This window comes from Prunus persica, chromosome G1 (assembly GCF_000346465.2).
Source record: "Prunus persica cultivar Lovell chromosome G1, Prunus_persica_NCBIv2, whole genome shotgun sequence".
NCBI classification, from domain to species: Eukaryota; Viridiplantae; Streptophyta; class Magnoliopsida; order Rosales; family Rosaceae; genus Prunus; species Prunus persica.
In genome coordinates, this window is record NC_034009.1 from 15351781 (window position 1) to 15376831 (window position 25051).

The 25051-nt window shown below is 34.0% G+C and overlaps 1 protein-coding gene and 1 long non-coding RNA gene across 3 annotated transcripts; one reads left to right on the forward strand and one right to left on the reverse strand.

Annotated features, from left to right (window-relative positions):
- On the forward strand, positions 6951-8986 carry LOC109947812. Of its 2 annotated transcripts, none has more exons than XR_002270591.1 (4): positions 6951-7027; positions 7667-7737; positions 7847-8073; positions 8182-8986. It is a non-coding gene; the product is annotated as an uncharacterized LOC109947812 (long non-coding RNA). The 2 variants fall into 2 exon arrangements; XR_002270588.1 differs by lacking the exon at positions 6951-7027 and adding an exon at positions 7493-7506.
- Positions 16674-18540, reverse strand: LOC18790415 (histidine-containing phosphotransfer protein 4). The gene is made up of 6 exons (XM_007227061.2): positions 18162-18540; positions 17831-17961; positions 17678-17746; positions 17470-17541; positions 17200-17272; positions 16674-17096 (listed from the first exon to the last, which is right to left on the reverse strand). The coding sequence occupies exons 1-6, from the start codon at positions 18213-18215 to the stop codon at positions 17049-17051; spliced, it is 447 nt and encodes a 148-aa protein (XP_007227123.1). The 5' UTR covers positions 18216-18540; the 3' UTR covers positions 16674-17048.

Sequence of the window (25051 nt, forward strand, 5' to 3'; positions counted from 1 at the left end):
GCCCCCAATCTCTTGACTCCTGTGGGTCCAAGAGATCAGGACTGTAATATTTAATACTCAGCCTTTTTTAGAAAACACAAATTCTTAGAGGAAAAAAAAACTTTACCTTTCTAGTGCACATAAAACGTCAATTTTTATTTATTTTTTCTTATAAATTTTGGCTACTTATTTTCATTTTTATTTTCCAAGTTGGCTTGGATGGATTAAAATGGTTCAGTTTTTTTTTTTCTTCTTTTGTAATAGATAATAAATGCTTTCAATTCTTTTCCTCTCAAGGAGAAGTTTATCGTGTAATTGCTAATTTACTTTAAAATTCATATTTGAATGAAATTCACTCGTACCGTCAAGTTTTCTAGGTTTGTATGTAAGGTAAATTTAGCCCATTCTATTTTCAAATCCTGAGTCCATCCTTGGTAGGAGTTATTTAAGAAACGAGATAGTGTTGCAGTAGCCACTAAGTGAAAGGCATTTATGTATTATGAGAAAATAACGTAAGGGTAGTTTTGGCATGAAAATGTTAATTTCAACTTACCGTTTCTCAATCTCACCTAAGCCATATGACTAGAGGTCGTAACCTCATAATTACAAGAGACAATTATCAATGTTTACACCATAATCAACCGAGCATATCCAGCATCAAAATGACTAGCACCAAGATAGACACGCCTTCTTCCCTACCGAAAAAAGACACTCTTCCGAAACGGCAGCCACCTGCCGAAGCCCCCAACTGCCGAACCTAATCACCAAGGACAAGTGTCACCACCACAGCAACTTGCACGAAGTCCCACAACGAAACTTTGTGCAAGGCTCCCATTTTCACTTCCCTATAAATAGGGAACAACACCCGAGTAAAAAAGGTAACTATCTTCTCACCTTTACTGTTACTCTGCTAAAGTTACCACTTATAGCTGACTTAAGTATCGGAGAGCCTTCGACAAGCACCACACCGGTGTCCGAAGCTTGACGACTGCTTCTTCCTCTTTGTCCTCTGTAGGTTCTTCCGCTACTAAAGGTTCTCACCTTCTTCCCTACTGAAGACTCTACACTTCTCTCTAAGTTGACCCTCTCAAAAAGACCCTCAACAATCAAGTTTCCAAAAATTGGAATCTATTTTTCCATTACCATTTTTAGCATACATCCCATTTTTTGGTATGACAATCCTTTCACAAAATCATCAGGGGCATACAATCCTTATCCATCGCCACCACCACATTGCTACCAAATGCATATTTTATTGTTTTCCCATTTTCAAATACGGGTATCAAAAACGTTTTTACTGTTTTTAGTTCGTAGAAAATTGTTCTCGGTTTAAACTACTAAATACATTCTTGGATTCCGAGCCTCTACATTTAGCATCGGTGCATTTATCTACATTTAAAATAATCTTAACCCTTAAATTATTCTAATGAGTTTTAATTGTATTTAGACTAAAACTATAATGAACCTTATTCTTATTGGATCAAATCCTCTCCTGTTCACCTTTCAATAACAAAATACCCACCATGAATTATAACATCTTCTATCTCTACCTAGTAGGATTTTCTTTTTATGAGAACCAATTCACATATCAGATTTAAGTCAAATTACAAAAGCCATGATTTCATTTCGATTGGGTTTTGTGTGAGTACTGATAGCATAGGAAATTGAAAAAATAAACTATTTTGGATATCTCATGAAGATCAAGCAAGAGATGAATACCCAACACTCTATATTTACGAATCCCCTAATTAGGTACAAATATAAACCCAACACCCAAACTGAAACCGAAGGATTATTATTATTATTTAAAAAAGAATGAAAGATTGAAGCTTGAGATTAGATCAAAGAATCCTTTCCATTAAGAACTGCTCGAACAAAATAGAAATAACGAATTTTTATGTACACCATATCATCTTATTTGGATTTAAAAAAAGGGAAAAAATTTACCAGGACAAAGTGTTGAGAGCTATATGCAATTCAAGAAGCAATAGTGTCCATAATTTACAAAATTAATACATTAAAAAATATAATTTATTGGTATGAGACATACCGAATTAATATCAGTTTTGGAATCAAATTGCAGGTTTTGATAATCATGAAAATTATACAAGTATGGGAAAGAAGGCGGAAAGGCCGCAGGAGAGAGGAAGAGATGGATAAGTGATACAGTGCAAAAGGAGAGTTTTAATATAATACAATTATGATGAGGTGGAATAATTAATTTCCATTGGGGTTTGGTATATCTGGAAATGGCGCAATAAGAGAGTGTTTAGTGAAGAAAAAGATTTGACTTTTGATATCAGAAATATTATTTTTACTACTACTCAGGAATGTTAGAATACTCAGACTATAATCTGATTAATTTGGATTATTGGTAGATGGAGCTCAGGTAAGAAGAGAAAACAGAGAGAGAGCTTGGAAAGGAAGATGAGAAAATTGAGTCTATTCTCTCACTTAGTCACGCACAAGCTATGCAGCAAAATATATCTGTTGGGAATAGAATATTCCCATTTACATAATTCAAATCTAGCCATCAATATCACTATCCTATGAGATAGCTACACTTGGCACAATTCATTACTACAACTAAGGGTACATCTTAGCTATCCATTGGACAGTGATCCAATTGTTCACAATTAATTCAATACAAATACTCAGCTAACACACTTATACTTTAACAGTCCCTTCTAAGTGTTCAGCTAAAATGACTCCAAGCTTGCTCCTTAGATATTCAAACTGATCCCTTGCCAAAGCCTTAGTAAAGATATCTGCATTCTACTCTCCAGTTCTGTAGTATAACAAATCAATCTCACCATTTTGTAAAGCATCACGGATGAAATGAAATCTTCTATTTATATGCCTTGTCTTGTGATGATGTACTGGATTCTTTGTTATTGCTATTGCTAAAGCGTTATCACAGAAAATTGGAGTAGCTTCAACTTGTTCCTCACCAAAATCAGATAGAACAAACCTCAGCCAGACTGCCTGTGCAGTAGCTTCTGCTGCACTGACATATTTTGCCTCTGCAGTGGATAGAGCTACACTGCTTTGCTTTACTGATGCCCAAGAGAAAACACCTAATCCGAGATGAAAAGCATAGCCAGAAGTACTCCTCATATCATCTTCACATCCTGACCAATCACTATCACAATATCCAACAAGCATTGCTTCTTTTCCCTTCTCATAAGCTATGCCATAGTCAAGAGTACCTTGAATGTATCTAAGTACTCTCTTGGCAGTCCCCATATGCTTCCTTGTAGGTCCATGCATATATCTAGCTAAGAGGCTTGCAGCAAACATGATATCTGGCCTTGTTGCTGTCAGATATAATAAGCTTCCAACTATTTGTCTGTACACCCTTTCATCAGCCTGTTCACCTCCATCCTCCTTTGATAATTTCTCATTCATAGCTATTGGAGTTGCAACCGCTTTACAATCTTTGAAACCAAACTTGTCCAATAATGTTCTTGCATATTTTTTCTGATGCAAGAAGATGTAGGACTCAGCTTGTATCACACCTAAACCTGAAAAATGGTGCAATAATCCGAGATCAGTCATTTCATATTTCTTCATCATTTCAGTTTTAAAACTCATCACCAATTCTTCAAAACTTCCTGTGTACATGATATCATCTACATATAGTGAAGCTATGAGGATTCCACTTTCTGCAGTTTTCACATATAATGTAGCCTCACTAGGACTTTTCTGAAATTCTGCAGTTGTGAAATATGAGTTGATTTCTTAATACCAAGCTCTTGGAGCTTGTTTAAGACCATACAAGGCCTTCCTGAGTCTATAAATTCTATCTTCCTTGTCTTTAATCTCAAATCCTAGAGGTTGATCCACATACACTTCCTCATGTAGCACTCCATTTAAGAATGCCGACTTCACATCTAACTGGAACAACTTCCACCTTTTATGTGCAGCTAAAGCAATTAATGTTCTTACTGTATCAAGTCGAGCAACTGGTGCAAATGTCTCATTAAAATCAATTCCCGGCTTTTGAGTGTAGCCTTTAGCTACTAGCCTTGCTTTGTTTTTCTGAACTAACCCATCTAGATTTAGCTTGACTTTATAGATCCATTTAACTCCAACTACAGGCTTATCAGATGGCCTTTTTACCAATTCCCAAGTATCATTCTTCTCAATCATCTCAAGTTCAGTTTCCATGGCCTTTTGCCATGGTGCATCTTTGATAGCTTCTTCAAAAGTTTCTGGTTCAATGATACATATATTGCATATCTCATATACCTCTGTAAGACTTTTCTATTTCAATGGAGTGTGATCAATAACATGTGACCCTGTGTCAACTGCAGATTCTTCTTCACTATCTTCTAATAACACATCATTTTCAACTGAGTTTTCTGCTTGTATCACAGCTGTGTCGTTGATCCCTTTCTCCTTTTCAGACACCATTTCGGTAAGTGGAATGGACACACTGCATTCTTGCTGTGCATTCTAATCCCAGCTAGCATCTTCATTGAATACCACATCTCATGAGATATTCACCTTTTTGGTGGTAATATTATACAGTCTATACCCCTTCTCACAACTGCCATATCCTAGAAACAAATACCTTTTGCTAACCAAACACTCTTAAGTGTTTAAGTCCTGGATTTTTTCCACTATAGGCTTCAAATGGCTTTTTCTTGTCCAAAGCTTTAGTTGGACATCGATTTAGAATATACACTGCAGTATTAACAGCTTCTGCCCAAAACTCAAGTGGCATGCTCTTCTCAAACATCATACACTTAGCCATCTCCACTATGGTTCTATTCTTTTTCTCAGCCACACCGTTCTGCTGTGGTGAATATGCCACTGTAAGCTGCCTCTCCACCCCCATTTCATCACAAAATCTATTAAACTCATTAGAGGTATACTCTCCTCCTCTGTCACTTCTCAATTTCTTAAGCTTATAACCACTTTGCAATTCAACAGTAGCCTTAAACTTCTTAAACACAGTTAATACCTCAGATTTGTATCTCAAGAAATAGATCCAGCACATTCGAGTACAGTCATTTATAAAGCTAAGAAAATACCTGTTTCCTGCTTTTGTAACAGTTTGCATTGGTCCACACACATTAGTATGTACCAATTCTAGTGGAGTTGTGACCCTGCTGGTTGCTTCTTTTGGAAAAGACTTCCTGCAATGTTTTCCAAAAGTACACCCCTCACACACTTCACTTGTATTTTTAATTTCTGGCAAGCTGAGTACCATATCTTCATTCTGCAGTAGTTTCAAGCTTTGGAAGTTTTAAGTGTCCCATTCTCCTACGCCAAATCAATGTTGATTGACTTATGCTTGCTTTTAATGCAAAATGTAAGTCTGTTTGAAGTTTCAAAGGAAAACTTCTATTTCCTTTCATTTGCACCCTAGCCACCAGATTAGAGAGTGAGCAATCATCATAAATTTCTGCCTTGTTATCTCCAAAAATTAGGAAATATCCATGCTCCATCATCTGTCCAACACTGAGTAGGTTTTCCTTGAGACCAGATACTAGCAACACCTCCTTAATATATTTTTTTTCCATCTTAGTTTCAACCATCAAGCTTCCTTTTCCAATAACATCAACCAACTGTCATGTCCCCATTGCAACTTTTGCAGTTATACTCCTATCAATATCAATCAAAACATCTTCTCTACCAGTCATGTGGTTACTACACCCACTGTCCAAATACCATACATCTTCCATGGACCTTTTGTCAGCTGCATTATTGACATAGAACATAGTTGGTGTAGAGGTTACCTGAGCAGCATACTGAAGTTGCTACACTGGTTTCTTGCTATAGCAGTCTTTTGCTATGTGGCCAAACTTGTCATAGTTATAGCATTTTGGTTTGCCCTTGAATCGACACTCTCCAAAATGCAATTTCCCACAATGCTTGCAAGAATTTTTAGTTCCATGAGCAGGTTTGTTATCCCACTTTTTGCCTTTATCCTTCCAATTCTTCTTGTTAGATAAAAAGTGTAATAAAGTAATTAAAAATTCACCCAACATAATCTCACTCTTATTTACAAATAAGAGTTTTTATTGTTTAATTGAGTACGACCAATTCAAGATAAAAATATCTCTTAATTATAATCTCTTTAGAAAGAGAAAACCCTTTGATTCCAATATGAAGAATGAAATAAATAATGGAATTTACATGATGTTACGGCTACATCTAGGGAACCCTAGACTGCCTACATACCCCATTTTGGGGATCAAGCCTTTTGTAGTTCTCAGATAATTTGATTGGACTTTCAAGGAATGAATGACCCCTTGAAAGAATTTGTGGTATGAGAAATATTTTATGAAATTAGGATGAATGTGGTTGGACCAGGGATTCAATTTGATTTTGTGGTTGAAAAAGTGTTTGGGGCGAATTTGGTCAAGGGATACCAGGGATTCTATTCAGACTTGCGGTCGTATCTGGATTGAATTTCCAAATTGCCTACGTATCCTTGGCGGAATCAAACCGGACGTAGTTCAGAATAATTTGATTTGACTTTCAAGGAATGAATGATCCCTTGAAAGAATTTGTATATTTGAGAGATTTGAATTTGATCTCATTGAAATTTGCAGGGTAGATGACCCATAAGAAAATTTGGAATGGTTTTATACCATCTTTATTGTTAATGTCCAAAGAAAATTAAAAGGCATTTTAATGAGCCCATTAATTTATTCACATATGGTTTTTAAGGATTAATCCATTAATCACATAATTTATTTGGACCACTTATAAAATATTTTGGGCTTTTGAGAGTTAATGGGTAATTTGTTTTGTCAACCCATCAATTTGTTTTCAGGTCTTGACATTTCCATTAGTTGGCCCATAAACAAAGAGTCCATGTCAGAAAAGCTTTGAGAGCCAGCTGCATTTGAAACCGATATCTGTTTGGAGTAGTAGAGATTAATCCAAACTGAGTCACTCCCATCTTTATCCGGAATAGTTCAAATTAAACTCAAACTGGACCAATTTCTATATCTCTTCAGCTACCTGCTAGCCATAATCAATTCAGAGCTTTGAGTTTGAAACGCCAAAATCAAAGAGATATCAAAACAAGGTTGGTCCTTTTCTTTGCTCCTTTCTGTTAGAGTTAGACCTTATAGCCTATTAAATTATTAGTTTAAAGTCTGGGAACTTGAAAGGCATCGTCTGTTTGTCAAAAGAAATATAGAGCTTTTGAACCAAAAAGAAGTACAAAGCTTATTATTCTTTATTTGCTACTTTTCTTCTTTTTGTCTTTTTGTTTCTTTTCATCTTCCTTGCTTTTGCTGGTCTCTCCTTGGCCTTCCCAACTCTGTTTTTTTTTTTTTTTTTTTTTTTTTTTTTTGGTTCTGACACAATAACATAACCTCAACCCTCTTTTATTTTAGAGTAGGTCCTGTAAGCCATTTCTTCTTTCTTTTCCTTATGTGCAACACGAATTGGGTTTCTTTGCCTAACACAACATGCACATGCCAAAGAGCTATTTTTTGTATTTTGTTCAGTTTGGCAGTACCAACTTCATAGCTGAAGCTTCTCCCATTTTTTAATCTCAAAGTTCAACCACGAATCCATGCTTGACCTTTTTTTTGGCTTTTGTTGTTTCCTATGTGGCACACTTCCACCAAAATGGGTTTGGTCTTCACCCATTATGTGTTTAGAGTCCTTCGGATAATTAAAAATAATACTCATCTTTGGTTTTGTATTGACTTGACAGGAAGGCTTTCTTTGTTCTTGGCTTATGTTGCTTTTGGGTTCTTCAACAGCCGCAACACAGGAGGCTTCTTGGTGCGCCATTTTTTCTTTTGCTGTTTTTTTTTGCTTGCTGATGCTTTGTGCCTGCTTTTCTTTCCAATTTGATTGGAATTTCTAAGGCTTTGCATATTTCCCTTTGCAGACTCACATCATTTGAGAGGGCCATCATACTGCCAATTGAGGTGTTGGCTTTGCTTTGTCTCAGTTGCTTCATGTTTTTCTAGCAATAAAGTGAGAAGCTTTTATGATATTTGCAATTTGCTACAGAGGAGTGCTGGCTTAATAATTTTCTTGGGCTGTCTGGCTGGGGATTTTTTCTTTGTTGGCAAATTTTGAAGCACAGAATGTGGGTGTGAATCATCAGCTTTTGTAAACTTTCTGGCACTCAGTAATTTCTGCATCTCCTTTAATATATTTTCTTCTGTTTATTCCAATGGGTGAGACTAAAACAGAGTTATTGATTTTCTCCATTTGCAGCACGTTTTGCTACCTGTTCTTTCTCCAATCTGCAGATTTGGAATTTTGCTCTGCTGAAGGTGGGTTGAGCATGTAACAAAGCGTCGGAACTGTTGATGTTTTCTATTTTTGGTACTCAAGAACACTCGCAAGGTCTTCTCTAAGTACCACAATGTGCCTATGGACACTCACAAGGTGTTCACAGCACTTGTACAGTGGGGTTCTTGCAGAAGCCCATCTGTAATTCACAACAGAAAGGTCCTTGTGAGAGCTCTCTTTGTGTAAGTAGCATAATTATTGCCAATTTGGGAGGATTTGTTCACATTTTTCCACTGCTGAGGTCTCTATTGATATGATACATTTCTTGATATCAAACATGGAGGAAGTTCAGGCTTCTGTACAATGGCCTCACATACATATTTTTTTACCTGCAAGTCAGTTGTTCATAAAGGATACTTAAATGAATTTGTTTATACCTTCTTAGTGGTATTGTGATAGAGCTTCGTATCTCTTTTGCTTGCTTATATTCTTTGGATTTCTGCAGCAATTCGGTGTTTTCTTTTTTTCTTTTGTGTATTTCTACAGCAGTTGGGTGCTTTTTTCTTTCTGTGTTCTTTGCATCCTTTAGTCCCTTTTTATAGACTTAGAGGAACTGACAGAGTGGAGCCAGTTATGGCCTCACGTACTGTGTGGGTGGAAGTAACTTCTCATTACAGTCACCCCCTCAACGTACATGTTCTGATACTGCCTTCAGTACGTTAATATTTTCTTTGTAAAAATATTAATATTAATTCATTTGGGCCTAAAACAATTTAGCAACAAGTCCACAAAACCATTTTAGCTATGAGCCCAACTTCTTTAAACTTGGGCCAATATTTAATTTGTTGTCAATGAATTTTTTTATTTCAACACTTCTGATGCTTATTATTCTGATTCCCAGTGACTTTAGCTGCTTTGGAATCTACACTCAAACTACCAAAAGCCTTCTCAGTCTTGTTCTCATGATGTCTCTCCAATCTTTGTGCAAAGCTCTTCAATGAGGCAACCACCTCTTGAACTTCAATTGCATCTAGATCCCTCGAATGCTCAATTACAGAACATATAGGATCATACATAGGCAGCATACTAATTAACATTTTCTGCACAATTCTTTCTCTAGGCAACTCTTCTCCATAGCCTCTCATTTGATTTATCAGATCAAATAACTTTGTAAGATAAGCAGATAAGGATTCATCCTTTCTCATTCTAGTATATTCAAATTCTCTACGGAGACTTTGTAACTTTACACTCCTTACCTGCTTATCACCGTGAAATTCCTGCTTCAGGATACTCCAAGCTCCTTGAGACGATTCTTCATGAGAAATCCTAGGGAAGATCTCATCAAAAACTGCTCCCTGAATCAGCCTCAAAGCCTTAGCATCTTTCATCAGGATCTCAGTGAGAACCATCTTCCCAGTACCAATTGATTCCTCTTTTTCCTTCTTCTTCGCATCAAATTCATCAGCTCCCTTCGAATTTGAGCTTTCTATCCCTTTCTCAACAAGTTCTCGTAACGCATGACATTTGAAAATAGTTTTCATTCTTATGCTCCAGAACTCATAGTTCTCACCATTGAAGATCGGAGCTCGTAGTTCACCACCTCCATACCCTGCCATGTTAGACAAAGATCTTCACGAAAGCAAGTTTTTCAAATCGCAGCTCACTTTCTTCACAAATTCAATTGCCCAGCTAAACAATCGAACCTGGCTCTAAGTCCATGTTAGAATACTCAGACTATAATCTGATTAATTTGGATTATTGGTAGACGGAGCTCAGGTAAGAAGAGAAAACAGAGAGAGAGCTTGGAGAGGAAGATGAGAAAATTGAGTCTATTCTCTCACTTAGTCACGCACAAGCTGTACAGCAAAATATATCTGTTGGGAATAGAATATTCCCATTTACATCATTCAAATCTAGCCATCAATTTCACTATCCTATGAGATAGCTACACCTGGCGCAATTCATTACTACAACTAAGGGTACATCTTGGATGTCCATTGGACTGTGATCCAATGGTTCACAATTAATTCAATACAAATACTTAGCTAACACACTTATACTTTAACAAGGAATGGGTGAAGGCTAGTTCAGCTATTCGTACAGACCTCAATTTTTCTTGTTTTGGATCCTCCTGATACTAGTCAGTTCAAGCTTAATGTTGATGGGTAGTGCAAATTTGCGTCTGGAGTCATTGGTGTTGGAATATTAATCCGTGATGATAGAGGGAATTGGATTGGTAGTTTTGTGACTAATCTGGGAGTGGTGACATCCTAGCAGCTGAAATATGGGGGTTGTTCTTTGGTTTAAAACTTGCAATCCAAAGGGGCATCTCAAATTTGCGTATTAAAATGGACTCTGCGACTGCAGTCCTACTTCTCCAAAAATCTTCTCTCTTTGTTCTACAGTCGATGGCATCTTTGTTGTCCAGTTGCTACACTCTTATGTGACAAGTGGGTGATTGTGTGATTAACCACATCTATATGGAGAAAAACAAGGTGGCTAATTGTTTAGCGAAGGGGAGCTATAATTTTGATTTGGAGCTTGATGAGATTCCTAGCTAGGTTGAGGCTACCTTTGATGATGATTTGTTAAGAGTTCCTAGAACTCGTACTGTCCCCGTCATTTAGAGGGGTGTATTCAATTAGGATTATAAAACGTTTAAAAAGATTTTAAAAATCCGGGTGTATTCAATTTGGATTTATACAAACTTTAAAAGAGGTTTTACAAGTTTGGGTGTATTCAATTCGAACTTGTATGAACTTTTAAAAAGTCCATTCAAATATGGGTGTATTCAATTAGGATTATAAAAAAGTTGAATCAAATCTAGGTGTATTCGAATGGTCATATATTTGGAAGGATTTCATTAAGTGATAAATTTTCGTAGGTTTTAAGCGAAGAGGTATAAATAAATAACAAAGACCATAATAAATCCAACTTCCCCCCCAAATATTTTCATCAGACGTTTTTCTCTCTGCAACAGAAGACAAACAGCTTCCTTCCTTCATCTGTGAAGGTATGCTCCCTATTTTTTCTTTGATCAATACCTCGTTGGGTTTTCTTTTTCCATAATTTTTCTTCATTGTGTTTTTCTTGTTATTATATTATAGTTTGGGGTTAGGGTTTATGCTTGTTACTAGGGTTTATGCTTGTTTACTAGAGTTTATGCTTGTTACTACTTGTTTTTCTTCTGAAATATCTATATGCGACTAGATAGAAAATTGAAATAATTGACAGCCTTTCTATAATCGTACAAAAAAATTGAGACAAATATAGATGAACATTATAAAAACGAAAATCCAAAAATTTCCACTTTTAAATACTGCTTTGGAAGCCTAAACGACCTCAAAAGCCCAAAATTCACCATACGTCACTGCGAAGCTGTGAGTTTGATGCTACAAGATTATAATGCTTGGAGTGTGGAAGGGAGTAGAATGTTGTTGCAACTCATGGTTGATGCTGCAAGCCGAGGATGACGTGATGATAATGGAATGCTAACCAAGGCAACTGTAGAAACCAAAATACTCCCCAAGATTAATGAAAAACTTAGGTGTCACAAAACCTATTCTCAATACCAGAGTCAGTTGAAGTACTTTAAAAGAGAATACCAAAAATATTCACAGCTTCTCCATCACAGCTCTGGGTTTAAGTGGGATCCAACCACAAAGAAATTCACTGCTCCTGAATAAGTTTGGAAAGACTACTTTAAGGTTAGATTATTAAATTTTCTTTAAATAATTCCGTTTGGTAACTTGAATACATAATTCTGTTAAATAAATGTTTTATTTAGTTTGTTTATGTTTAATAAGATCTTTTAAACTTTTGGGTTTATTTCAGGATTGTATCGGAGCTATTGACGGCACACATATTCCAGCAATGGTAATGGAACGCGACGTAAGCAGCTATCGTAATCGTCACGGTGCAATACCACAAAATGTATTAGCAACTTGTAACTTTGATTTGGAATTCATATATGTTCTTAGTTGGTGGGAGGGCTCAGCTCACGATTCAAGAATACTACAAGATGCTTTAATAAGGAGGAATGGACTTAAAGTGCCACAAGGTATTTTTAAATTTTAAATTTTTTCTTATTGTTTACATTAGCTCATACATTGGATATATACTAACATATGTTTACATTAGCTCATACATTGGATATATACTAACATATGTGTAATCTATTATCAGGGAAATTTTTCTTAGTGCGTGGATTCTGGATTTCCAAATCGATGCCAATTTTTGGCTCCATTTCGAGGTGTTCGATATCATCTCCAAGAGTTTGGTGGTCAAGGTCGTGCACCTGCAAATGAAATTGAGTTGTTCAATCTTCGTCATTCGTCCTTGAGGAATGTCATTGAGAGGATATTTGGTATATTTAAGTTACGATTTATAATTTTCAAGTTTGCACCTCCATTCCCATATGCGACACGAATACAGATCGTGTTAGCTTGTGTAGGACTACACAATTTTCTTCGAAAAGAGTGTAGATCTGACTAATTTTCTGTTGAATTGGAGGACGAATCTTCTTCATCTTCATCGTTACCGGTTAATGAATGGAATCCTGAACTAGTTTTCCAAACACAAGAATAGCAACAACAGAATGCTAATGAATGGAGAGTTGGTATAGCTTTGGATATGTGGAGAGATGCTGGGTACAATGACAACAATGAGAACCAAGGATAATGAATGAACGTTAAATTTTTCTTAAACTTTTCTTTCAAATTTGTAATACATTTGTCACTATATTTCTTATGAATTTTGCTTTTCATTAAACATAATTTTATTTCATGTTGTTGAAGGAAAAGATGTTATGAATTTGGTTTTTTATTTCATGTTGTTTAAAATTTTATTTTATCTTTTTTATATACAGCAATGTTACTATATACATTGACAGCATTGATAGGGAGAAGTTTAATAAAGTCATGGTTTTGATGAGATCTCAAAGCAAATAAAACAAGGATGGCCACATACTCAAAATTTCTGTAGAAGACAGAGGCCTACTTGAGCACGTCTTTTGTTTTGTTTTGTTTTTTTTTTTTTTTTCAGGTTTGATAGTTAAAAGGTTCTGTTTAATTTAGCAGACAAGCATGACATATATTTTCGATAAGCAACAAAGCTTTTACTCTCATCCGTCGGCTAGTCTAACCTTATTATTCAAGCTAGACCAGTTCAGAATTTATATGGTCTTTGCCTGCAATTGCCATTATTCAAAATATTTTTTATTGCAATTTGGACAACCAATGCTTGGATTTGAATAGATGTGTAAAAACAATGATTGGATTCTCGTTTCTGTGGGCAGGTTTGTTTTTTATTTGGACAAACTTAGATTAGAAATAGCATCGTGCATTGCCTGCAGCACTAGCTTTGACAGCCGATCCAATTGCTTCTCTAGTTGACACAGCATTCATTGGTCAAATAGGTACTTTGCTTCTTGTTTTTTTCATTTTGAACTGTGAATATGTTCTTCCATCTGAAACAAGTACTTTTTGTTTTGAGAAAATTATTATTCTGAAACATCATTTTTCATACTTAGCCAATATTTTTATATAAAATAATTTTTCGTGTATGATATGAATGCATGAAGGGACCTAAAGTCAATCTAGGTACAAAGCCTTATATGTTCAATCCACAAAAAGTTTTATAAGAATAACCTAACTCTTACGTATTAAAGAAATAAAAGCCGCAACTGACTGTTGCATAGCAGGCTTTTTTATAAATTATTTATAAATAAATTATGGCCAAACTTACACCTCTGTTAAAAAATTCTTAGGTCCGCTAGTGAATGTCATTGATATTTTTTTGAATCATTATATATATATGTTTGCTATCTAATCACCCTTTAGGTGTCTCCATTGGAGAATATGGGCTAGTACCAGAATCGAATTTGCCAATACTACCCCTTAGACCCCACAAAACCCCCCAATCACTCCATGCTCTTCCCTTTTCATGGAATCTTGTCCACGTTCTACCCTCAGTTCCCCTCCTATACACACCCAACCAATTATTATTTAAACCCCTCCTTGCTTCTTAACAATTTATCTCATCACACATTGTCCTTGCAACTCTCTCTCTCTCTCTCTTTCTCTCTCTCTCTCTCCAATATATCTTCTTTATTATCCTTTGCTTTTCTACTTCTCATCAAGTGGACAAAAACCAGTCGCGTAGGCAGGTTCGTCTCATGAGGCAGTCCATCTTTGATCAGGTTTTTCTTTTTCTTTTTCATCTCTTTACCTTTTCTTTTTCCCTTTTTCTCTTCAAATTTAAATTCCTCACTTTATTAATCTTCAAACTCGTAATATATATTTTACAAGGTACTAATGCAGGGACACATTGTTCATATCATACATGTAATGCATATGACACCATTAAGTGTTAGAAGTATGTCCTAAAAGCTAATCATTAGATTAAATCATTAGTGCTGTTAAACGAATCCTAAAATTAACTGAGTACACCTTATGATCTAAGTACATCCTAATATTTTAATTAAAATGTAAATTTAACTAAGTACACTCTATTAAACTACCAAAAATACCCCTGGTACATCCTAATATTTGTAGCATTATTTTATAGTTGATTTTCAGCTTGATTTTTTTAATAGTGTTTATAAATCTTTGACTTTTAATATAGATTTATGCTTCTACTAAAACTGTTGACACTTTTTTTGCAATTCCAACTTCTTGCAATCACCACCTCTTTCGTTAAAAACACAATAGGACAAGCAATCTCTTAATTAGGGTTGAATATGGTTAGTAAGGTGTACTTATTAAAATTATATTTGTTTCACAATTTCATATATCCTTTTTGGTCATTTTATATTAGGGTAAATCAGTAATTCAATATATACTTTTATAGTAGGGTGTACTCAGTTAATTTTAGGGTTCGTTTAGCAGTACTCTAAATCTTTCATAGAAACTTCATTTAAACTAATCAGTTGGGTTAACATAAAAGGACAAATATGTCAACACAGGTAACGATTCATGTGTAACCATCAACCTACTTGACAAGTCCATGGATTTATGAGATAAGGAAAGTGATCTAAAGAGGTTAGATGCAAAGGGACCTTTCCCTATAACTCAAACAAAAAGTGTTCCTGGTCATAGAATCGATCAATTGGGCATTGAAGAAACTGCAAAGACTGGTACACACTTTATCTGCTCAATTATGAGGATCACTAGTCTCGAGTCATTATTATATGGACACTAAGATAAGTGCGTAGGTGCTTGCTAGGGAGTAAGTTCATTGAACGCGATCAAGTTAAGGAATCTTGTATGGAAGTTCTACTAGCATGTTAAACAAGATTTCTTTGGTTGCAAAAACGCAAGGTTAATCCTTAGACTTGAGGCACCATGGTTGTCTTATGAATGCATAGTTAGTCTCTGATTGTATCATAAGGTTGAGCTCATCTTTGGGCTCGATTCAAGGTAACGTCAAAATCCTCGACAAGTTCATAGAAGCAAGTGAGTGTATGACAAGGGATCTCAACTTTTAGTAAGAGGGAGAGAATGTATGAGATATGATTTAGGAATCTTCAGCTAGAGTCGGAGCACAATTGAGAAATAGTCTTCTAATTGTGCTCATATTGAATCATATAGCCAAGAGCGATCACGTTGGGGATTTGACATGGATTATGTATCCTATTAATGAGATCAAGAACATTATGAAATAGAGAGGGATTGAATTACATTGTAATTCCAACTAAATGGGTTCTCCTAATATAGAAAACAAAGACTTTTACAAAGATTTGTATGGATGATATCACTGAAGGGAGGAGACTGTGAAAATTAAAAATGAAATTAATTAAAATCCCTTAATTAATAAAATACATCCATATGTGTGTCAATTTTAATTGGGTTAGGTGAGTTAAGGTTTTTAACCTATGTCTTTAGAAGTCATTTTACAAAGGGATAAATTTATCTTAAAATTTTTGAAGATAAGTTTGGTGGGGAAATAGAACATGTGATGGAAATAGCAGCACTCTTTAACAAGTGAGATAGTGTTGCCCTAGCCACTAGGTAAAAGGCATTTATGTATTATGAGAAAACAATGTAAGAGTAGTTTTGGTATGAAAATGTTAATTCCGACTTACCGTTTCCCAATCCCACCTAAGCCTTACGACTAGAGGTCGTTACCTCATAATTACAAGAGACAATTATCAAATTTCCCAAAATTGGAATAAAATTTTCCCTTACCATTTTCAGCATAAATCCCATCTTTGGGTATGACAATCCTTACCCATTGCTACCACCACATTGCTACCAAATGCATATTTATTGTTTTTCCATTTTCAAATACGGGTATCAAAAACGTTTTTGATGTTTTTGTTGGTAGAAAATTGTTCTCTGTTTAAACTACCAAACACATTCTCAAATCTTGAAAATTGTAAGACGTTATGAGACAAGCCTTAAATATCTCTCCTCTCTGCTTTTGCCTCTCTCTCTCTCTCTCTCTCTCTCAAGCAAATATTAGAAAGAGACTAGTTATCTGGTAAGGGTGAATTTGATTTAAATTTAGCGGGCATTGATTTGGGCCTCAAGACCAAGGGTGTGTTGATCCAACCCCAGAAATTTTGAAGCATTCTCATTGTATATAATAAAGCCCATTTCATATTCTAGCAAGGAACATGATAATCATGAAGAAAAAAAACTTAATTGCATAGCTTACAGGGAAAATTTTTTTTTTTTTTTTTTTTTTTTTGAGAAAAGCTTACAGGGATATTAGAATCCAAAAGCACCTAATTAAGTCTCCTAATACAATCTAACAGAGGTTGGAACACATACATAGTACAAAATCCACCAACCACTCAAATTAATTGTAGCCTCTGCCTCTCTCTCTGGCTGTCAATAATTTTCTCTTCACTTGGGGCGACGTGCTGTCTCAATAGGTCCAGCTTGCCTTGCCAACTGAAAGACAAAAAAAAAAATCAAAAAATAAAATAAAATCAAAACACATTTTAATATATATATATACACACACACACATGCTGGTGTAATTTGGAGAGTTTACCTGAAAATAAGCCTCAAGCCTCTTCTTCAGTGTTGCATGTTCTCTCTTCAATGCTTGGAAAGTCCTCATGCATCTGGATTTACCGTCAAAACTTTGAAGTGACTTACCAACTTTATTTACACATTTTTTCCCTTTTTAAATTTATTCTCTATATTATCATTTTATTATATGTTTTGTACGATTGTAAAAAGGGAAGACTCAAATTCGAGTTAAGAGAATATAATTATGATGAGAGTTTTTTAGAGATTGATGCTAGAATTGCGTAAGTACCCTTCTCCATTTCCTGCCTTGCAATATTCCCTAAACTGTTGGCACTCAGCTTTTACCTTTTTGGCTCCGATGCTGCGCACCAATTAAGAGAAATGTTTAGTTGGGATTAAATCTTGTCATCTCAAAAGCCAACATAGAATATACTTACAGATTCCTTGCTAATATTTCTTAAAATTAATAACAAATTGAGGACGTTTTATTTTTTTACCTTGAGCTACTTCCCTTGAACTGATGCATGTAGCCGTCCAATTTATTAAAATCATGAGGGGTCTTCTCTCTGCATATACATACTATACATTATTATATGTCCCTGACATAAATATTGTCATTAAAAAGAAGTGAAAATTATAATTTGACCCACAGCGCCAGCTCTATGGTTTGGAGTGATCTAGATGAATCTTGGTAGTAGGATGTAGCAATTTCCTCCACAAAATTTGGGTTAGCATCATCTTGCAGCTCCTCCAACTGAATAAACTGCTCGTCCAGAAATCCCTGAAATTCCCAAAAGTTTTGAAAATGAAGAGTGCTAAAATAGCTACAAGTGCACATTAGTTTTTCTTTTTTTGAATTACTGTTCTGGGATTATTGTGTTGTGCTATACTTTTTGAGAACTTATGTCCAATGCATGTTGCACGTATGATAAACAAGGGAAAGGGAAAAGGTAAAAAGAGATGAAAAAGAAAAAGAAGAACCTGATCAAAGAGGGACTGCCTCATGAGACGAACCTGCCTCTGGTTCTTGTCCATTGAACAGCAAAGGATATAAAGAAGATATATTGGGGAGAGAGAGAGAAGAGAAGACAGTGGGAAGAAGAAAGTGTGATGAGATAATTAAATTGTTAAGGAGCAAGAGGGGTTTATATAATACTTTGGGGGTGTGCAGGAGGAGGGAAACTGAGGGTAGAACCATGAAAAGGAAGAAGAGCATGGAGTGATTGGGGGTTTTGTGGGGCAAATTCGATTCTGGTACTAAGTGAAATAAATAAATAAGTGATTGGTATTGTTTATGAATTATGTTAAATCTGGAATGATCTGCTTCTACATGTAGATAGATACCTTATTCTAAATAGTAAATACCCCCTCATTTAGATATTATCATTTTTTTTAAAATTGAATTGGGTTAAATTAAAATGCCTAATGCACTCAAATCCATCCCATATTCTCCACCTAAAGGTTGATTAGATAGCAACATATAATGATTCAAAAAAATATCTATGACATTACATGTACAGTTTTTATGTGTAAAGGTTTTGGTGACTTTGCATTTATATATATATATATATATATATATATATACTTTTCTGAGTTTTTTTTTTAATAATCACTCACCAATTGGTTAAATTCTATTCCCCTTTATAATTAACAAACACATGAACAATTAATCAAAAGGTACATATTTCCAATAGGAGTGAGATTTAGGTTTAAAAAGCAAATCCATGGTTTGATGCCGCCCCTTTACGTATTTTTAGTGGCCACCTCAAGCATGCATATACGTGACAAACAATTCATCCTGAAACTGAAAGAACCCAAAAGCTAGCATGAAACTAAAGCCAAAAGAAGGCATTATATAAGTTCATAACAAATGCATGCGGTGGCCGATCATGAATTTTTTTTGCGGAGGTATAATTTTAAAAGATTAAAAGCTTTATAATAATTTATTATTTTTTTGGAACCACATATTTGAAAGGCCAAATATTATTACAAGAAAAACGAAATTAACGCAGTAGTTGCTGAAGATGAAAAACAAACCGCAGCATGTTTGATGAACTTACTTCGGAAGCTTGATCGATACAATTTTTTATTTCTTGACACAAGACTTAATCTATGAATCCATTTTTATAAAAGACTAGAGTTCTCTCAAAATAAAAAATAAAAAAGAAAAGAAGAAAAAAAACAGACTTGGTGGTGGAGACGTAAATAAAATGTATCAATTTGATGATATGTTTATAAGGACTTGGATTGTATTGGTGGGTGGGGACGTAATCAAAAAGGGAATTTTTTAAAAAAGGCAAAATCTCCTTAAGAAGGCTTCATTTAAAATAAAAAATAAAAAATCTCCTTAAGGAGATTCCCTCCTTTTCCGTCTACAGCACGCAGAGTTTCCTTCTTCTTCTTCTTCTTTTTTTTTTTTTCCTAGTCCAAAACTACGTGATTTTATCCAGACATTAAAAAAAAAAAAAAAATACAAGCGCACAGCGCAGCTGCACAACAAAGGGCGCAAGAAAAGCAGGTATTTTGTCGAACAGGTAAAGTACACAATCAGACTAAGCGAAGGGGCAACTTTCCGGCACCTTCAACCTTTTATCCGTCAAGAGGATGTGTAATTACATCTCTTGCAATCACATGTGAAGAATCACTCCCAAACTAACCCTACATTTTGTTTAAGACTTTATGATGTAATATACTCTCTTATTATCACCCATTCACATGTGAAGATCAAGACATAATAGTTAAACATGAGTGCAACTTAGGGGCGTTTAGTAACGTTTTCAAGGCCCTGTTTTCATTTTCTACCAAAAACACGTTCGGTATGTTGTTTTCATTTTTTGAAAACAAATTCAAACTCATGTATAAAAACTGAAAACACCAAATTATCGTTTTCATTTTCTACCTAGTGTATTGGTCCGATTGATTTCTTTTTTGTTTGATTTTTTTTTTTGTCTTTTTTTAATTTGTCATTTTTTCTTCAATTTTTAGTTTTTTCGTTCCGCTTCATTATTTTATTTTGCTACACCAGTGTATATTAATTTTATGATAAAACCATCATATATTATTCAATTTCATATTTATTTTAAACTAAAGATAATATAATTTTATTATCTGGGTTTTTCTAAAATTAGAAATTTTATTATTATTTTAATTATACATTATTATTCTCAATTATACATTTTTCATTGTTTGTAATAATTTTATCCTTTAAAATATCACTATTTTTAATTTCTGAATATGTTTTCCAATTAATCTACCAGACCCATTTTCGAATCCTGAAAATGCAAATTCTTTTTCTTATTTTCATTCTCAGAAAACATTACCAAACAGACCCTTATATTCCCGGGCATAAGAGTATATATGTATAGTAGTCGTTTTGCTGCTAATATCTGCTTTTGATACTATAATAAAGTTAGAGCATATCTAATGCAAAACCAATTGACCCATTGGTGAAGAGGTTTAAGATCTTACACTATTATGCAGGGCTTAAATCCCCGATATAATATTTTCTTTCTACAAATTTGTAAGTATACCTACTTATATATAGACATATATAAATTTTTATTATTTTTTTAAAACTTAGAAGTATTTTCTTGTATATATAGTTTTAGAAAATTAGATTATCATGATTAGATATTTCGTTTGTATAGGTGACATTTTTTAATTTGTTGCAGAAAGAATCGTATCATATATACATAGGTCCATTTGTAATACTGTTAAGTTATGCCTTTCAATTCTAGCTATACCATGATGGAGGAAGCCACAGATTACGATAGGTTAAAGTGACTTCACACCACAGCTTGTGTTTTACACAAGTTAACCCCTATCAATTTTCACTACAGCTTTTAGGGCCCTAAACAGAACTGATTATGAGTTCGTTCTCAAATGCCTTCCATTATGTATATCTCTCTCATATGACAAATCAAATTTTTCCCTAGTTAATTGTATCCTTCTTACTAGTCTGAACAAAATAGCTCCTCAGCTTCATTTTCTTCTTTTCTTTTCATTAGGTTAAAAGATAGGGATGCAACCCGAAAACGTTTTAAGAGATTATATATTTTATGTGCGATCGCCTAATTACATTTGAATGTAAAATTTAATGCTGGTATAGCAATCGTTATTCAGAATGAGTTTAGGCCAAAGAAAAATAAAACTTGAACCTTTTCATGTAGCTTCTTGTTTGTTTTTATTTTATTTTATATTTATATATAGTGAAGTCTAAGCTTCCTGTGGAAAAAATTGTTAATAGATAGAATAATTTTTTTGCTGTTTTTGAGTTCTAGAATAATCCTTGTTACAGTGGTAAATATAAGATTTGGTGGGTAGAGAATATTGGTAGAGAATCATCAAGCGACCAAATTAATGATTGACACAGCAACTTCACCTAGCAGTGGTCCTTGTCATTTCTGCCTCTAAATCTCACTCTCACTCTACCTGCAATTTCTTTCAGCAAGATATTAAAAGGAGAAATAAGTGTTTAAGAAGAGATTCTCCCTTTATTCCTCTGCCACACCCAAGTGAGAGCAGAAAGCAGGAGATGTATTTATACGCAAGGTCTAAAATATCTATGGTTTTAAAAATATTCGTCGTCTGAAAATATAAATTTTTTTAATTGAAATATCGGGAAATTATCGATATCGATAAAAATTGAGTAAAAATCATAGAAATTGTATAAAAAAAACTTGAAATTTTTTATTGAAACTTTGGAGGATGTTTATTGAGTCAATTATCTAATACTTTATTACAAAAAATTGGAAGTAAATGTATTGCATGATGAGTTTAACTGATTTAAGTTGATTATATAGCGAGCTGACAAAATACTATGAGTGTAGAAAATATGTAGTAATTAATGAAAGAAGATTAAATACACCATAATCATTGATTTATAATAATTTACTACAATTATGTTACACTTTATATATTGTATGGTAAGATACATAAGTGATTTAATACCCACATAGAGTTCCTATAAGGTTCAAATTTGAGTTATTTACACTAACATCCCTTGAGGTTTTCGACTTTGTCACAAAAGTCCTTGAGGTTTTAGAAATTATAAAACCACCCCCTGAGGTTTTAAAATTGTTTTCACAAAACTCATTTTCATTGATTTTTCATCCTAAGATTGATGATTTTATATATATAAAAAATCTCTAAATTACAAAGTTGGCCTTTGAGATTAGATTGCATATACTTCATTGAGGTTGATTTTGTCATTTGCATAAGTACTTTTTTCACTGAAATCATCAATGTTTGGATAAACAATCAACGAAAAGGGGTTTTGTGAAAACAAATTGAAACCTCTTGGGGTGTGTGTAATTTTTGAGACATGAGGGGATTTTGTGAAAACACAAGAAATCTCAGGAGTGTTAGTGTAAATAACTCTTCAAAATTTTCATTGTCTTCATCATCTCAATGTTATCAATATTATCGATATTATAGCGATATTTTTTCCAAATATTGCTGAAGTGTGAGAGAAATTATCAACATTGATATTTTTTGATATTATCAATACTTATACGATATGTGTATGAATATGTTCCAAAATATCTTAAATCCAAAAAAACAATAATATCCTCGATATTTTAGTCCTTAATTTATACAGTTCCTCTCAATCTGTTCAACTTTTTTTTTCCTGCAAAATGTGTGGTCACATCTGCTCCTTTGTGTCCGCTTTGTTAAAAGAGTGGAGTGGGATCGGAATATGATTATAATGTGTTATTTTTTGCTGGCATAGATTGAGATTCTTTTTCAATCACTTTCTTCTATGTCGACAAGAATCCCACCTTGGAACAAGACAATGCCTGCTCATGCATGATATATTTGTTTTATTTGTTTTATTTTTTTTAATTCTATCAAATCACATAAAAAGAACTTACATCAGCAAAATGACATAATAATTTAGTCCCTCTTACTTCTAATCGGCCTCTTTTAGGAGATTAAAGGATGTGATAGTTCAGGAGAAAGTTTGTAAGTTAAAATCTAATTTTCGAAGAAAGTAGAAGTTTATCAAGTATAGATTTGTTCTTGGATTTTGTGTTTATATTGTATCACAGTATTCCCTAAATGCAATGGGTTTGGGATGAGAGAATTAGCTGCTACAGGACAAGACCATATGGGGAAATATACCTTTTCTTCAATAGTCCTGAAAAGGAATGCGCTTCTGGGAATAATCCAAATTTGTGGGCATTGATGCAATCATACACAAGTTAAGCTTTAAGGTTGCTTTCTTGATGACCTTTCTCCAGATATTTTATTGCAGCATCAATTCTGCACATCTTTATCACAAGAATCCATTATTTGGTATAACACGTTATTCAATCCATTATTTGGTATAACACATCTTCATCATGATTTTTGTCTCTTCTGCCAAATTTTTATCCAAATAAAACTGAATGAGACATGATCCTGGTTGCATATCTGAAAAAGAAATAACTTAGTTGGTAATAATGGAACCACCAAATTTATTGATGGCAGAAGATTGTGAACAAAATAATAATAAAGGGAAAAAGGAAAAGCCAATAATCCTTCCAACCTTTGGCTCCACCCGTGTAGAAGTGTAATACAAATTAGGAAAAAATATGGGCTTACATGTGAATTCACAAATTATGGGCTTACATGTGAAAAACCTAACTAAAAGATAAATTTATAATAAAACTTATTTCTTGCATTGAATTTATATATAAACCCTAAAACTTATAAATTGAAGAACAAAACCCAATAAGGGCTAGTTGTAATTTATTTTAAAAAAATTTGAATGATGTGAGAAATGCTATTATTATCATTGCATTATGATTTTTAGAAGAAAAAAAAACATTGATGACATTGTTGTAATATTAAGGTTTTTCAAGGGGGCATGGTATATTTAGTCAATTTGAAAAGTCAAAAAAATTAATTTTTAAGATTTCGGTATTGTAGGGTTTTTCTATATTTGGGCTATATTTATGGGCTTACATGTGAAAAGCCCAAACTAAAAAAGAGAACAATTTTGTGAATTCACAGTCATTCATATTCATTGTAATCTCCAAATCTTTAGACACTTCATACTTCAATATTGCACACCTTCAAGACAATTGAGTTTACATAGCTAACTAATACCACTATACCAAAATTGTAGCAACGGATAATATCCGTTGCCAATGTGCCCTCCTTACCGTGGTACTGGTAACCGATGCCTATTACATAAAAGGCATCAGATATTATCCATTGCCTATTCCGTTATCAATTTTTTCATAAATAACGATGTCTAAGGAGTACCAAGTGCCAAAAAAACCTTGACCCCCGACGCCTAAACCTCCAATGGCATCGGTCATTTGTGTAAGACTGATGCTAAATATTATTTACAGCATCACTAATCTCAAATATATTGATGCTTATGACTTAACACAACCCAAAAACCCAAAAACCATACGGCTGTTGAGACTTATGTTGTATGTCATCAATTTTTTTCCTTCTATCTTAATGCTGCTTTTAGTTATAGGCATTAGTTTTCATTGAATTGCTGATATTGTTTAACTTCAGTTTATTGTGAAAAACTGCGGTTGTGATAAGCAATAGAATCTATTTGAAAGTGTAGGCATCACACTACAATAGGATATCAATTGCTTTCTCATATGTAGAAGCACATACAATAGAATATCAAGAGTACAATATAACAAAATAAAATTTAAAAAATAAAAGTACTCTAGGGCCGCTAGCCGGTAGCTGCAAGATAGGATTTAGAGCCACCACCAATATATATATATATATATATATATATATATATATATAGAGCTTCCATTGAGGGATCTCTCAAATAAGCTTATTTGAAGGATACCCTTGTAAGACCAATTCTGCATTGTATTTCACAAATCCAAACTATCTATTTTGTAGATATT